This window comes from Sinocyclocheilus grahami, unplaced genomic scaffold (genome assembly GCF_001515645.1).
Source record: "Sinocyclocheilus grahami isolate Dianchi unplaced genomic scaffold, SAMN03320097.WGS_v1.1 scaffold1420.1, whole genome shotgun sequence".
In the NCBI taxonomy this organism is placed as follows: domain Eukaryota; kingdom Metazoa; phylum Chordata; class Actinopteri; order Cypriniformes; family Cyprinidae; genus Sinocyclocheilus; species Sinocyclocheilus grahami.
The window spans coordinates 56,997-73,742 of NW_015506599.1; the positions used below are offsets into that span (position 1 = coordinate 56,997).

The 16,746-nt window shown below is 38.0% G+C and overlaps 2 protein-coding genes across 2 annotated transcripts; both read right to left on the reverse strand.

The window, feature by feature from the left end:
* Positions 1-6: 6 nt before the first annotated feature.
* Positions 7-4,186, reverse strand: LOC107570137 (cGMP-dependent protein kinase 1). The gene is made up of 8 exons (XM_016256335.1): positions 3,795-4,186; positions 3,599-3,688; positions 3,360-3,501; positions 2,925-3,088; positions 2,420-2,542; positions 2,132-2,194; positions 1,760-1,826; positions 7-1,099 (listed from the first exon to the last, which is right to left on the reverse strand). Exons 1-8 carry the CDS (start codon positions 3,896-3,898, stop codon positions 1,001-1,003), a joined length of 852 nt encoding a protein of 283 aa, XP_016111821.1. The 5' UTR covers positions 3,899-4,186; the 3' UTR covers positions 7-1,000.
* A 399-nt stretch (positions 4,187-4,585) lies between these two features.
* On the reverse strand, positions 4,586-8,403 carry LOC107570138 (cGMP-dependent protein kinase 1-like). The gene is made up of 5 exons (XM_016256336.1): positions 7,630-8,403; positions 5,481-5,620; positions 5,285-5,374; positions 5,046-5,187; positions 4,586-4,774 (listed from the first exon to the last, which is right to left on the reverse strand). Exons 1-5 carry the CDS (start codon positions 7,876-7,878, stop codon positions 4,607-4,609), a joined length of 789 nt encoding a protein of 262 aa, XP_016111822.1. The 5' UTR covers positions 7,879-8,403; the 3' UTR covers positions 4,586-4,606.
* Positions 8,404-16,746: the final 8,343 nt, after the last annotated feature.

The following is a 16,746-nucleotide window of genomic DNA, read 5'->3' on the forward strand; positions in this document are numbered from 1 at the left end:
AAATCTCTACAAATATCACAAAAATATTACCACTGTGTGTATATATATATATATTTACCCCTGGTCAATGTTTTACCCCTACAATAAATAAGATTACATAATTGGTTTTCCAGCACAGCACTTTGTGTTCAAGCTATTATAGACTACAGGCAATCTTCTCGTCATTGTTTAAATGAGTCGAGTCATGAATATGATTGGTGAAAATGACAGGAGAAAATATTCAGAAAGTATGTCTCGTATCAGTAATAGAGCTGATTATGTAACTTCATAAACACAATTCCGATCTTACCCACATTTTATCAGGGATGCGGCGACTCGACTGCCCTTCCTCTGGGGAAGTACAGTGTGTATTTGAATAAAAAGCCTGCCCTCTAGTGGAGCACAAACTGTATTGAGTCTAATTCATTATTTGATTGGATTCCCATTGTCTTAAAAAAAATGTAAACTTGCAAGTTTCCCATAATACAAACTAAATGTATTCAGAAGCCTTTAAAAGAAAGAAAGAAAGAAACAAATAATAATTTAAAGGGATAGTCCACAAAAAAATATAGCAAAACCTGTTATCATTTGCTCACCCTCACGTCGTAGAAAAATTATCAATACTCAGTCCAGATCATAGTACTGTCTCTACTTATGATTCTGTTTTTAGGACCCAGACCTAAAACCTGAAACCACTACTTGTGCAATCAGTCAAACATAAAACAGCAGAGAGAAAAAAAATGAAGGGCTCATTTTTAAGACACCGGCTCCAGCACGAGGTGGTCTGAGCCCATATCTGAGGCCGTGTTGGGAATATGGACTCCAGTCTTTCTGATTAGGACAGTTTTCGTGAGTCGTGGGGTGCGGCGGGGGGCTGAGACGCCCCCAGTGGCACCGCAGGACAGAAGTGTGGGCGAAGGCAACTTGGTGTCACAGAGCTGGGCTAGACGTCATCCGTTCTCCTCTTCGCTGACGAACCACACAGGACACTCCAGGGCAGGGCATGTTACAAGTTTCAGTTTTAGAAATCAGTGTCCCAGCCGGAATTGTCATCTGGGGGAGGGTCCTCATTGTCCTCAGGAAAGCTATCAAAGTTACTGGTGTCAGTCGGGCTTGCAACCTAATAGGTGCGTGAACGGAGGAAATGGGATGTTAGACGGATAGATATTAAGCGCTAATGTAAATGCTGTAAACACAAACACAAAGAAATCATAATGTGTGCCTGCACATTTATTCGCTATTCAATGTCTAAAATACCAACCAATATAAATTACTATTTAATTCTTACATATTTCTTTCTAATCAATTCACTTTTATTTTATGGACCATTGTGGAAATAGTGTTGCACAATTAATCAAAATAAAACTGAAATTGCAATATGGCCTACTGCAATTATCAAATCGCAAAGGCTGTGATTTAATTTTTTTAAAAGAAGAAATTAAGAGACATAAATATTATTATTGTAATTTCACAGTTATACTGTACAAAATATATGATTTTTCTGAAATACTTTAAAGTATTTTATTTTAGAGTAAAATATAACAATAGTAATATTTATTATTTTGGTTATTATTATTATTGATCGTATGATTCTGTTGACAAAAATCACAGTTCTAGTTTTTATATCAAAATAATGGGGGGGGGACCCCACTATAATTTATCCAGCACTTAACTAACAATGTAATTATGTAAAATGTATTTGAAATGCAAATCTCTTCGTTTATCCTCCTTATATTAAAATTCACACTTATGAATTAAATTGGAAATGTTTTATACTTACATCAGGAATAATTGGAGGTGTGAGAGTTCCTTTGCGCAGGCCTTCCCAGTTAAAGCCGTCAAACCATCTATGATGGAAAAAGAGATTTAATATCTGTCTCAGACAAACAGAATAGAAATGCTGGGTAGGGTGGGATTTTCAGTTATGTTAAATTTCAGTCTTTGGATTTAATAGATTTAAACAATTATACTTTGAACAGGAATGTTACCAAAATGGCAAACAAATCTTGACCCCATGCACAGCATAATAAGACTAGTTTTATAGGAATTCCTTGACCTTAAAGTTTTATTATAACATTTCAGCACTTTTCTAGACTTAAAAACCACAGTTTTTCCCCAAATCCCCAAAGAACAGGGATATTACAGTACTCACTTGTGCTTTTGGATATCTTTGACTCCATTTTTCAAGTTTCCTAGCCTCTCAGACGGATTGTCCCTGAGGGAAACAATATATTTTAATACAGATTTAATTTATAGTGCTGATATTCTGTCAAAAATGCTTTTGCTATATCTACATCCAACTAAGTTTTTTTTTAACCTTAAGGTATAAATGTGTGCTACAGGTTAGAACATCGCAGTTAATTTAAAACTTGAAATTTACATGTATTAAATGTGTATTAATGTGTCATATTGTACTTCAAGACTTTTTAAATGTACCCACCTGCATAGTTTTTTAATTAGATTGCCTGCATTTTTGGTGATCTTCTTTGGAAATTCTATCATGTCGATTCCTCTTAAAATGATATTATATGTCTTCATTGGATCCGGTCCTGAGAATGGTGGGCTGAACCAGAAATGCACATTAGATTTGATAAAACTACACTTTTAAAAAAAAAGGTGCTTCAAAAGGTTCTTCAAGTGATACCATAGAAGAACCATTTTTGGTTCCGCCAAGAACCCTTCAGTCTAAGGTTCTTTAAAGAACCATCTCTTTCTTACCTTTTTATAATCTGAAGAACCTTCTTTCGTCACAAATAACCTTTTGTCAAACAGAAAGGTTCTTCAGATGTTAAAGGTTCTTTATGGAACCATTTAGACAAAAAGGTTCTTCTATGGCATCGTGAAGCACCTTTATTTTTAAGAGTGTAGGTGGAGTAATCCTAACAAACAATCTGATAACATTTGAGCTTATCTTGTCAAACCCAATGAAAAAAAACACGTTTTACCTTCCAGTCAAGAGTTCATACATAAGAATTCCCAATGACCAGTAGTCTGCTGAGATGTCATGGCCTTTATTCAGTATGATCTCTGGGGCTACATACTCCGGCGTTCCACAGAAAGTCCATGTTTTCTTCCCAAATCCAATCTTTTTAGCGAAGCCAAAGTCCACCTACAAGAGACAAAACTTCATATCAAAACTGCACCTTTGAGGCTTTTAGTCCATCATCTTTAGCTTTAAATATAATATTGCGTTCCAAATTCGGCAATAAAAAAGGACATTTTGGGTAAATGGACTAAAAATATTGATAACGCATGAAGCACTAAAGGGGCGTATGTGCTTTAGATAGGAAATCCCGCCCTTTGATACCAACTAACAACAAACTTCACCAGCCTCAGAATGTGTCATCTCATATTAAAAGGCACTTGAGATGTATACTCACAAGTTTGGCATATCCTCTGTGATCTAGAATGAGATTTTCTGGCTTTAAATCACGGTAAATTATTCCCTTGGAATGCAGGTAAGCGAAGGCTTCAACCACACAGGCTGTATAAAACCGTGTAGTAGAGTCTTCAAATGATCCTCTACGAATAAAGAAAGAAAAACACTTCTGTTTTACTGGGTTTCCATCATTTAGCGTGATTAGCATCAGCCATCATCACAAGAACAATTTGGCTATACCTGTCTCTAAGAATGGTCCAAAGCTCTCCTCCTAGACAGGCCTCCATCAACATGTACAGATATTTGCTGTCTTTGAAAGTCCTGTACAACCTGAAGGAACACAACCACACAATTTTGTCCCACAATATATGATTTCGCCTTGATATTTTTTAGGATATGACCTCCAATGATGCTCTCAGGAGGTTTTAGCACCTACCTTACAATGAAGTCTGAATGGGCCTCCTGCATGATCAGTTTCTCAGAGCGGATGTGTTCCTGTTGCCGCGTGTCCACGATGTGACGCTTCTTCAGAATCTTCATTGCAAACGTTTTGGTCTCTTCACTCTTGAGCTGCACCTGTGGACACCAAAGGCACGCAAAAAAATGAGCGCTGAAAAAGTGCTAATAAGCTAATTTTCTATGGAAACTAGCTGTAAAAACAAGTGCCAGTACTCCTTATTATAGCACTTGAGTCATGGTCTATTAATGTGTTAAGGGTCCTCAAAATAGATCAAGTGAGCAGGAATTCTTCACATTGCGTCTCTGTGAAGGCACTTGCATGTTCATTTGATTCTGTAGCTATCTAGCAAATGGATAGCACTACAGGCATATCACAGCCCTGGCGAAAGGACACTTGTTTTTACTATGTTGCTGCAGTGGAAATGCACATTAGATTTGATAAAACTACACTTTTAAAAAAAAAGGTGCTTCAAAAGGTTCTTCAAGAGATGCCATAGAAGAACCATTTTTGGTTCCGCCAAGAACCATTCAGTCAAAGGTTCTTTAAAGAACCATTTCTTTCTTGCGTTTTTATAATCTGAAGAACCTTCTTTCGTCACAAATAACCTTTTGTCAAACAGAAAGGTTCTTCAGATGTTAAAGGTTCTTTATGGAACCATTTAGACAAAAAGGTTCTTCTATGGCATCGTGAAGCACCTTTATTTTTAAGAGTGTAGGTGGAGTAATCCTAACAAACAATCTGATAACATTTGAGCTTATCTTGTCAAACCCAATGAAAAAAAACACGTTTTACCTTCCAGTCAAGAGTTCATACATAAGAATTCCCAATGACCAGTAGTCTGCTGAGATGTCATGGCCTTTATTCAGTATGATCTCTGGGGCTACATACTCCGGCGTTCCACAGAATGTCCATGTTTTCTTCCCAAATCCAATCTTTTTAGCGAAGCCAAAGTCCACCTACAAGAGACAAAACTTCATATCAAAACTGCACCTTTGAGGCTTTTAGTCCATCATCTTTAGCTTTAAATATAATATTGCGTTCCAAATTCGGCAATAAAAAAGGACATTTTGGGTAAATGGACTAAAAATATTGATAACGCATGAAGCACTAAAGGGGCGTATGTGCTTTAGATAGGAAATCCCGCCCTTTGATACCAACTAACAACAAACTTCACCAGCCTCAGAATGTGTCATCTCATATTAAAAGGCACTTGAGATGTATACTCACAAGTTTGGCATATCCTCTGTGATCTAGAATGAGATTTTCTGGCTTTAAATCACGGTAAATTATTCCCTTGGAATGCAGGTAAGCGAAGGCTTCAACCACACAGGCTGTATAAAACCGTGTAGTAGAGTCTTCAAATGATCCTCTACGAATAAAGAAAGAAAAACACTTCTGTTTTACTGGGTTTCCATCATTTAGCGTGATTAGCATCAGCCATCATCACAAGAACAATTTGGCTATACCTGTCTCTAAGAATGGTCCAAAGCTCTCCTCCTAGACAGGCCTCCATCAACATGTACAGATATTTGCTGTCTTTGAAAGTCCTGTACAACCTGAAGGAACACAACCACACAATTTTGTCCCACAATATATGATTTCGCCTTGATATTTTTTAGGATATGACCTCCAATGATGCTCTCAGGAGGTTTTAGCACCTACCTTACAATGAAGTCTGAATGGGCCTCCTGCATGATCAGTTTCTCAGAGCGGATGTGTTCCTGTTGCCGCGTGTCCACGATGTGACGCTTCTTCAGAATCTTCATTGCAAACGTTTTGGTCTCTTCACTCTTGAGCTGCACCTGTGGACACCAAAGGCACGCAAAAAAATGAGCGCTGAAAAAGTGCTAATAAGCTAATTTTCTATGGAAACTAGCTGTAAAAACAAGTGCCAGTACTCCTTATTATAGCACTTGAGTCATGGTCTATTAATGTGTTAAGGGTCCTCAAAATAGATCAAGTGAGCAGGAATTCTTCACATTGCGTCTCTGTGAAGGCACTTGCATGTTCATTTGATTCTGTAGCTATCTAGCAAATGGATAGCACTACAGGCATATCACAGCCCTGGCGAAAGGACACTTGTTTTTACTATGTTGCTGCAGTGCCAGAAATAGGCGAGTGGAAAGGGGAATCCTCTTCCCAGACAGCTGGGCTTTCCTTTACAACAGTCCGCAATGCGGATCTCTGCCCTCCTGTCTACGTCAAAGTTTCCATCATCTTTCTTCAACATAAATGGTCCTGCAGAAAATGTCATACAATAATGATTTACATTGGAACATCTATCTATCTATCTATCTATCTATCTATCTATCTATCTATCTATCTATCTATCTATCTATCTATCTATCTATCTATCTATCTATCTATCTACTTACTTAACCCTTTTAACTTTGTTGTGGAATTTACCCTGAATAGAGTTACAACATTCCCAGACCTGATCTATCCTTCAGCACAGTAGAACACATTAAAGCTGCTCATTTGTCCAGCACTGTCTAAAGTAGATTAGTAAAATGTAGGGGTGGAACGATACATGCATTAGTAGCGAACTGTCCCGGACATCTCGGTTCGGTGCATGAGGCCTTACAACAAATACAGGCAATTCACCCCCAATCCAGAAGGGGGCGCCCGCAGCAATGCAACACTGTTTGATAACCGGCCGCCAGCAGAAGAACAGCGAATGTCATGAGTTGTGCACTTGAAAACAAAGCCCACTATACAGTGACCATGTGCCGATTCTGAATGCGTCTCTCACAGACTGACAAAGGAGTATACTTTAAAGGCTTGTGCACTCAACTGTTTGCGAAATGGAGCTTTGTGCTTGTGTATCCTACCTCTCTCATTCGGCACAAATCCAAATATTCCATAATATTTCCATATTTGCGATGTAACGTATCTGAATGCTAAACTATTATTTATTATGTAAATTATAGGCTTTCTACTTCAGTCGCGTTCGGGTTCCAACGGTGACACAGAGGCGGGCGCGCTGATGTTTGGTTCACTATATTTTATTTTGATGAAGTACCAACTGTGCTGTCAAGTTAGCAATGCTGGAACTTATGTGTTTTGTGTGTGTGTGCGCCGGCGCGATCACTTCAACTGTTTCCTTATACCAGCAGAATCAACTTTAAACACTTATTAATAATGCATCACTGTATAAAGGTCTGCTTTTATTTGTGTACACTCACAATGAAAACAAAACATTGTGCTTTTGTAAAATAAAGAAAACAAATAGGATGTCGCTTTCTGCCATTTGAGTTTCCTTTGTGAACAAATGTGTCTGTTCAAAATAAATGAAAAGAAACCGAGCATAGTAGATTTGCTTTTTTTTCCTGTTGTACCGAAATCGTATCGAACCGTGACCCCCGAACGGAGGTACGTACTGAACCATGACATCTGTGTACCGTTCCACCCCTAGTAAAATGTATTCTTATCATTGGTTGACAGAAGTTTTTGTTTTGAGTTTGCATAACACGCAATAACCCATAAAGCAATGACTCCATATGCATTCACTGTACTTTTACTGCAAGGGTGTCCAATCCTGCTCCTGGAGGGCTCATGTCCTGCGGAGTTTAGCTCCAACACACTTGCCTGTAAGTTTTTAGTGAGTCTGAAGACCTTGATTAGCTGGTTCAGGTGTGTTTAATCAGGGTTGGTGCTAAACTCTGCAGGACAGTGGCCCTCCAGGAACACGTTTGGACAACCCTGTCCTACTGCAATCACCTTTTCGTGCTTAATTATATAAGTTGATGAATTTACTTATTCATTTACATGAAGACATAAAATGCATGCATATAGAAGTGGCCTATCCTACCAGCTCAACTCTTCCAAATCCTCCAACTCCCAAGGTGTCGATGATGTTGAAGTCCACCAGCTTCAAGTTGGAGAAGAAGGCATTCTCTGCCTCGTATCTGCATTTTTTGAAGTGGAAAAAGGGAAACTTCTTAGAGGTTTGGATAGTGTATGTAATAGGGAATGTTGGAGCAGGAATTGGGGCAGGAAGGCTGTTTATTCGCTCCCGCTCTTTTCTCTCCTTTACCGGGATAAGAAGTAGTTCACGCATTCTGACCTCCTTGTGGCTTGACCAAATCAAATACTGTGAAAGAGTTAAATGTACAATTTTCAAAACGGCTAGCAATATTGCCAAGACAATCTTGCAATATCTGGCTTGCAATATGCAATGAAGTCCTCGCCTCAAGAGCACGTATGGCAGAATAATAACAACAGTCTTTGCTCAAAAGTGGAGTTAAGTCGCCATTTCCAGGTTACATTTCGAGATTTGGGATGCAGCGCTGATCGAGTGTGGCAAAGGACAGATCGATCCAGATTGGTGGAGTCTCTCCACATCAATATCAGTTTGTGAAAGCTTCTCTGGATACAAAGTTTGAATGCAGAAATACCCAAAGTTGTCACAGTCATCAGCAGAGATAGCACTAAAAGTCGAGCAAAAGTCCTCGCTGAAAAATCTCACAAAGCAAGAGATTCTGTCCTTGCAGCAGCAGGAGTGCACGCTGAGGGACAGTACGCTTGACTGGTGAGACTAGTGTTGTCCTTGTGACTAAGTCTCAGTACCTGTGTTTAAACTGAGCTTGACTGTGTTCCCTGTGTGAGCTGCAGTCTCTACTAGTACTGCCTTGCCTGATCCAGCTTTATTTTTAGCATGTGAACTTGGCTTACAGTTCTCCTAGTTAGAAAAGGTTTTCCTGCTCTACCCTCATGCCACCGTCTCTCTTTAAAGTTCAAATTTAACTTGAGAAGGACATTGGTGCTGCATAATTATGAGACCATTTACATACTTTAGTGTTGAGAGAATGAACCTTTCAGTTAACACATTTAATAACAAAATTAGCTCGTCCTGGAAATAAATATACTAAGGCCTTCTGACGGGAAGAACCTGGAATAAATGCATCTTTAGCTAGACAGAAACATAGAATTCCATGTTGATGCTGTCAGCTGTGGAGATCATATGAGATGTAGAAAGATTAGGAATCTTTATTAATTATACTTCGTTACTATGCTTAAGTATTGTTTTAATGAATTTGTACTTTGCTCTGGGAAAATGTATTTCTGTTATCACTTAAAATGATAAAAAACTGGCTACATATTTTACAGCATATATGCATTTTGATTTTAATTAGCTATAAAATTCATGCTTGGGTCACAGCTGTTGACCTAAAGAAATATTTTTTAAAGTTGTATTTATAACCACCAATTTGTCAGTCAAATGTTAGCATACTATACAATCTGACACTGATTAATTTCATTTATAATATAGGTTTTGGTATAACTAATGTGGCCCAGAGATTTACACAGAAAATACATTTGGATTTTATTAATATTTCCTTTTTTTAATAACTTTGCATACTTGAATAAAGACTGTTTTAATTTAATGTGAATCATAAACAATACTTAAATATGTAATACATAAAAACTGTTTTACTTAAAGTTTAGTTTCGCTCAAGGTCTGTTTATTTATTTAGGTAGATACTATGGACTTCAGATTGTATATGAGTTTGACATGGTACACATACTTTAATTTTAGGGATAGTTCAGCCCCCCCAAAAAGAAACAAAGATTGATTGATTGATTGATCCAAATAATTAAACCCCTGGGATGCCATGTTGTTTTGGTCTGCATTGATTTCAATATCTACTTTTCTTTTCAACAGAAGAAAGATACGGGACATACACATACACAGTAATACGGGTTTGGAACAACATATGGGTAAGTAAATGAATTTTCATTTTTGGATGAACTATCAATTTAAAACGTCCACAAATTTGAGTATTTCCACTTTGCCATTCACAAATTTAGATGGTAAAATGCTGAAAGTCTCGAGGTCAAAGCCTTGAGTACAAGCACAGAATCCCTCAAGTCACTTTAGAAGCTGGAAAACACCCTGGAAGACCACCACTGCAATTTGACACGGCAAGGACACAGTATCTGCAGTAAGTTTCCACATTTAACTAAGACTCCGGGCAGGGGGACAGCTGCCCTCTCAAACCTCTCCAGGCAATGAGAGAACTCAGAACACTGCAGTTGTCCGCATAAGAAGAACATGCCACATAGTGACATGGCTGTTTCTGCCAAGGTCGACAGTCATTTGGAAAGAAGAGAGTATTCCGGTACATTGCCCAATCTATATCAGCAAAAACATGTAAAACAACTGGTTTTAGTATTTTAGGAATAACCAGAACTAATTCTTGATTCCTAGCCCATCATAAGTGGCTTTCACACTGGAGGAACATTTTCATAGCTCCTATAGCTATTGGCAGAAGTACCCGCTTTTTGTCATGTTCTGGGAACGGGGAATGATTTTAGTTAAAGGAATGCCTTTTGGAGAGACTAAATTAGCTCCTACTTTAGAGTAGGGGCTAACCCAGCACAGCAGGAACTACCAGTGACATAAGGGGCTTTCGCACCAGGTAGTTATAGGAACCTGTCACCAGGGCAGTCCCCTGAGAACTACATGTTCCCCTGGGAAATGTTTTCCTGGTTGCATTCGTACCGCCAATATGAACTCTGAAGTTACAAAGTGGCCATCAGCAACATCATTTAACAACACAGCATTCAACAACTGGAGGACGGTATAGTGCCTGGACTGCAGTGTCAGTCCATCTACAGCTGTATTCCGCGTTCATGAAGTTAGTTCATGGAGTAAGTATATGTAAACTGTGTGTTTACACTTTTTATTTTTTTATTTTTTTTAAATGGCGAGTGTTGGTGTTTCATATGATATGCGTTCGGACAATTAATGTACATTTATGTCAATTATATTTCCTACTGTGCTTGGTCAGACCCTACTTTGAAGTAGGAGCTAATTTAGTCCCCCCAAAAGGTGTTCCAATAACTAAAATCATTCCCAGTTCCTGTGGTACGAACACGGCAAAAAGTGGGAACTTCTGTCAATAGTTATAGGAACTATAAAAATGTTCCTCTAATGTTCCTCAAATAACGTTGCGGTCAGCCAGCTTAAGTCACTTTAGAATTCATACTGGAGGTACGAATGCACCCAGAAAATGGCCCTGGGGAAAATTCAGTTCCCCTTCAGGAACTCGAGCTGCGTCAAAATGCTTTGGGAACGCCCCTGTGTGTCCACGCTCTCAATCACATGTGAAATCAGTCCAATGGAATGGCGAAACGTCACAGGCGGGGTGACGTAGAGACCAGAGAGCTTAAAAGTGCATCCGAAACAAGCAGCGTTAGCTTCTGTGTTTTCAGCAAGCGCTCTGTGTGAAACGTGTCAGTCTTATTTACTGTTGTTTGTATTGTCAGTGCACAATCACTTCTATATGGCGAGCTAAACAGACAGCACTTTAGATCGTGTGTTATTCTCTGCCCGTGCTAAACATTATGGGTGTGAATGCACGCGATCGTTGTGTTGTTGTTTGGGAGCGGAGCACGCACAGTCAGCTCTCGAGGGGGCTGATTGTGCATCGTGCTCCCACCGCAAACGCTCCGCTCCCGCCGGGCGCACTTTGAGGAGTGTGTATGTGTTTCAGCCTCTACGGTTACTGTCCCGCTGTTGCTGAGGCACAGCGGCGATTGGGATCGCGGGGATCGCATATGAATCTAGCGCTCTCTCTCTCGAGGTTTGGAAGCTCGCGCTGTGGTCTCTTCCCTCTTTGAGTGAGAGCTTTATGCTGCAGCTATCTTCCTCCGAGGAGGTTGATGTTATCAATGATGTATATGAGATTGACCGCAAACGCTCCGCTCCCGCCGGGCGCACTTTGGGGAGTGTGTATGTGTTTCAGCCTCTACGGTTACTGTCCCGCTGTTGCTGAGGCACAGCGGCGATTGGGATCGCGGGGATCGCATATGAATCTAGCGCTCTCTCTCTCGAGGTTTGGAAGCCCGCGCTGTGGTCTCTTCCCTCTTTGAGTGAGAGCTTTATGCTGCAGCTATCTTCCTCCGAGGAGGTTGATGTTATCAATGATGTATATGAGATTGAGGACTCGCCATCTCAATCTTTTGCATATGAAAAGCACTCTGCATTTTAGTTCGCTCGTTTCTCCCTGCCCTCGCAATAATTATTAATTGTAACCCCTCAAGTGTTTGAGCTCCATAAGTGGGCAGAGGGGAGTGGGCTGGATTTCACATAAGCTGTTGACAGGTGATATGTTAGGTGTGAGCTCTGAGAAGAGCAACTGATGACTGACGTCACATGGTCGACTAGAGTGATTTTCCACTGCCCTAGCTGAGAGCATGAGTTACAGTGTGTTATGAAAGCCCATATGTACTTCATGGGACAGTAAACAAGTCCAAGATACTGGCTGAGAGGCTCTGATAAGACAATCTGAAAAGGCCAGAACCGGTTTACAGTACTTGGGTCTCAAAACCTCTGGTGGAAGAAAACATTTGATGTAGACTGCATTCCAAACCTAGTGAGCAGCCTTGCAGTCTACTGCTTAGGGCAGCATCCTAACTTAAATGGATTTGACTGAGTTGGTACACAATACACTGGCAACCTTGGGTGTCAAGCAAATGATTTCAATTGAGTTTGGGATTTGCAGGTTTCTAAGCTAATGACAGTACTGTAATAAGCCAATAAATAAATATATAAATCAGTAATAAATTAATTAATTTGAAGTAAACTGCCATTTTAACTATATTAATTAATTGAACAAATTTGCATTTATTAATGATTATATTGTTTTAAATATTTAATGATTAATTAAATAATCTTAGTGATACTTTTCAGTACTAAATATATTTATCAATCATGTCTCTTTAGAAGACTTGGATTAAACTGCTCAGTTCATATGGATACATGAAATTATTAATTACATTAATTGTTGGACAAAAAATTTAATAAAAATATTGTAATTTTAAATGTAACCAATTGTAATTGTATTTTTAAAAAGCCACTCATAACAATATTAGGCAAAACTGCCAATTTTTTATAATCTGAATTAATTAAATTCATTTATTATTTAAATGCTGTATTGTTTTCATTATTATTAATTACACGATTTATTAATTAAATATATATATATATATATATATAAAAACACATATATACTTTAGTACTATTAAAATATTTGATATATTGAGTACTATTTTAGTTGATATTCATCTCAAAATTACTCAAAATTATCATCTTAACAAATTAGCTCACTTCATGCACCACCTTTCATTGTGAGGAGTCTTTTTTCCACAGATGTCCTCACAATGCATCATGGGCAGAGCTGGGAAGATTACTTACAAACTGTAATCCGTTTCTGATTCCAAATTAAATGACACAAATTGTGGTTAGTAATGTAATCCATTACGTTATACATTTTAGGTAATATAATCAGACACATTTTTGATTACTTTTAGATTACTTTTGACCTAACTCGTTAATATCGAATTGATTTAAATACTATAATCTTGTACCATATTGATTTAAAAATACAAAGAGTAAGAAAATATATTCCATTTGTTGTAATTAACAACATAAAGTGCAATAAACATTACATTAAGTCAAGGTTTCCCAAACTGAGGTCCATAAATTAACTGCAGAGGGATTGTGACTTTAAGGAAAAGCTAATAATTAATTAAATCATAAAAATGTAACATTAAAATAAAACACTTGCTAAAAAAAGAAATATTTTATTTGTTTATCTGCATGCCATAAATAACCTATATACGTCAATATTTGACGTCAATTTGACGTTGACTTAACATTGGATTTTGGTTACACAACCTAAAAACAACAAAATATCAACGTCGGTATTGGACATCAATTTAACATTGACATTAGATGTTGAATTTACATTGAATTTTGGTCAACCAAAATGTAACCAAATATCAACGTCTTATGACGTTGTGTGCCTGCTGGGAAGGATGTGGGGATACTGTCTTAGAATTAGCCAAAAGAAGGCAGCACTTAAACTAAAAACTGTCTACTTTGAGGCAAGAACTATAGTAAAAGAAGATATTTGGACCTAAAAGAAGATATTTTGAAAGTCCAAACAACATTGGACCCAACTGACTTCATTGTATGGACAAAAACATAGAGACTTGCAGAACTTTTGTGATTTGCAGAAGTAAGAAAGTTTTACAGGTTTGGAACAATATCTTTAAAATACTGCCTATCTAGCATGAAGCCCAGAGTTTTCAGGAGGAATGTTCTAAACCTTGACTTTGAGGCCTCCAGTCTCTGGTAAAATGCTGAAAAGCAGTCACATCCCTCCATGCAGAAGTGACAGCCTTTCAACATATCCACTTCTGCTGTTACAGCTGTGAAAATAAGCCCTAAGTCCAAACTCTAGTCGGACCGCGGGCAGTTTCCTCAGGGGTCAGTGGTTAGCTAAGAACGGCTGGGTGCTGGGCTTTGACCTCATACCCAACAAAGAAAAGATCCTTTTGTGATTTGCAGAAGTAAGAAAGTTTTACAGGTTTGGAACAATATCTTTAAAATACTGCCTATCTAGCATGAAGCCCAGAGTTTTCAGGAGGAATGTTCTAAACCTTGACTTTGAGGCCTCCAGTCTCTGGTAAAATGCTGAAAAGCAGTCACATTCCTCCATGCAGAAGTGACAGCCTTTCAACATATCCACTTCTGCTGTTACAGCTGTGAAAATAAGCCCTAAGTCCGAACTCTAGTCGGACCACGGGCAGTTTCCTCAGGGGTCAGTGGTTAGCTAAGAACGGCTGGGTGCTGGGCTTTGACCTCATACCCAACAAAGAAAAGATCGATGAAATGACAGGAAGCAGCGTGCTGCGGGCGGCCTGCCCAGGTGTTCTCCACAATGCAGCATTTGACTGCATTACGTCCCCTTAACTTCAGACGACCTCTTTAAGTCTAGGTCAGCTTTTGTTGACTTGGTACTTGTCACATTATGTTTTAACTCATTTAAGTTTGCACGTGTCTTACGTGACCTATTTGACCACAGTGTGACTTTAAACAATGATTCACAGGCCTTGTAAAATGTCCAGCACAGATCTTTCTAGAGCAAATAACAAAATGTAATTTAATGGCTGTCAAGCATGACAGAAGCAAGCTAAATCCAGTGCATGCGTGTGACCATTTCACATATGTGTGAAATCTGACACGCTGTAAAACCATCAATATAAACAACACTTTTTTTTCTTTCTTTTTTTACATGCTATAACATCTTTTTAGGCATTGATACTAAAATGTAAACTGTATAGAGATTGATATATTTATATTCAATATTGATTTTATTATTCTTAAAATAAAATTCATCAAATCATATTGAATACATTTCTGTTTGATCTACTTGTGCACATACTGTATGTAATGACACAATTTAATGTTTTTTTATTTTTATTTGACTTCTATCTTGATTTTTACTTTATCTTAAGTTTTATTTTGTTTATATATTTTTAGATTTAAATGATCAAATTGTGTTGCTTGTTATAGGTTGCTGACTGGAATGAGCCATACATAATTTAATTTGGTACACAGGCAATAATCTACAAATCTGATTAATTTGATACATTAATCTGAATGGTATTGTCAAAACAAACAAGAAAGTCAATTGAACTCTAGGTGCTACAATCAAATAATACATTAACGATTTTGCAAATGGTTGGTCCAATGCAGTTCAGTTCATTTTAATATAATTCACTGTCTGATTGTATGGCTTGCCTCATAACATAAAATGTCAAATTTGACTCCAGAAGTAAAAAGCCAAATTTGAGAACCACGGATGCAACAACCATTAGCGGTTGGGTCATGTATCATTGGTATAACGGCCTTACATGGGGTTTGTTTCTTTGTCTGTTTTTAGATCTATGTGCGAGGTCTCAGTCGCATGGATCCTAACAGCGGTACTGACCTTGCACCAATCTCAGCTTTGTTCCTTCAACACTCTCTTCTGATGCCACAGATAACAACTGTCATTATGACAGACGGATGGCCTTTCTCCAAACTACAGCAGGACAGTAATAACACATGAGCACCGACTGACAAGGTCTGGCTTGCATAATTATTACACTAGTTAATTAGAGATAATAATTATTATGTAATAATTCTCAATATGAGGTAATTCAATTCTTGCCAATTTGCTTTGCCGTCAGGCTCGGGAAGTAAAAGTCCCATAGTGAAATTTTTCTAATGTAAAATAATAGAAATACAGAAAGGTGTTGTCTTTAAGAGCTGGTTTGTTTGGTCCAAGGGCTCAAGATTTGAAGATTTGAGGACTGAAAAATGTATGATGAAAACAAATGGGAACATCTGTTCCACAACCCAAGGTCCCAGATCTCAAAGTCAATGTTTTTAAAGTAAAGGCCTGTGAAGCTACGTGCTCAGAAAATAACATGCAAAACATACATATTGACGGATGTGGAATTCATAGTCAATGATACAGAATACAACTGAACTTCTGGAGGATGGAAGTAACTGAGCTGTCAAATGGGTTGTGCGTGAGAGTGAAAGGCCAGGAGCAAAAATAAACACCTTACATAAGAGTCTGGCAAGATTGTGTTTCTTGAGTTAAAGAATTCCATAGTGTATGTCTGCACAAATATTACTAGATGATGCAAGTAAATACAGTAAACAGATGACATCTTTTATATGTGTAGTGTGTATTGAATAAAAAGGTTGCATGGCTGTAAACTATATGAAAAGTGTTATGGTGAAATTGTGCATGATTTGTTAAAGAAGGTCTGAAAAACCAAGTGTGTGTGTGTTTTTTTTTTACTAAAGAGTATTTTTTACTAATACTCAAATCTTATTTTAATTTTAAAAACATAATTTCAGTTATGAGAAAAAAATGCTACTGGCTTGTCTCCTGAGCCCAGAAGAGGGCACAGTGAGGAAATATTAACCAATTCAAGCACACCATTAGCAACAAACAAAAAATGCACCGCTCACGAGTGAGACACAAACACAACAATCAAAGACGTCCATCTAGTGCATGTTTAGATAGAAAAGCAGTGCAGTAAAATGCAAAAACGCATTCTTTGTGAGCAAGCCTCA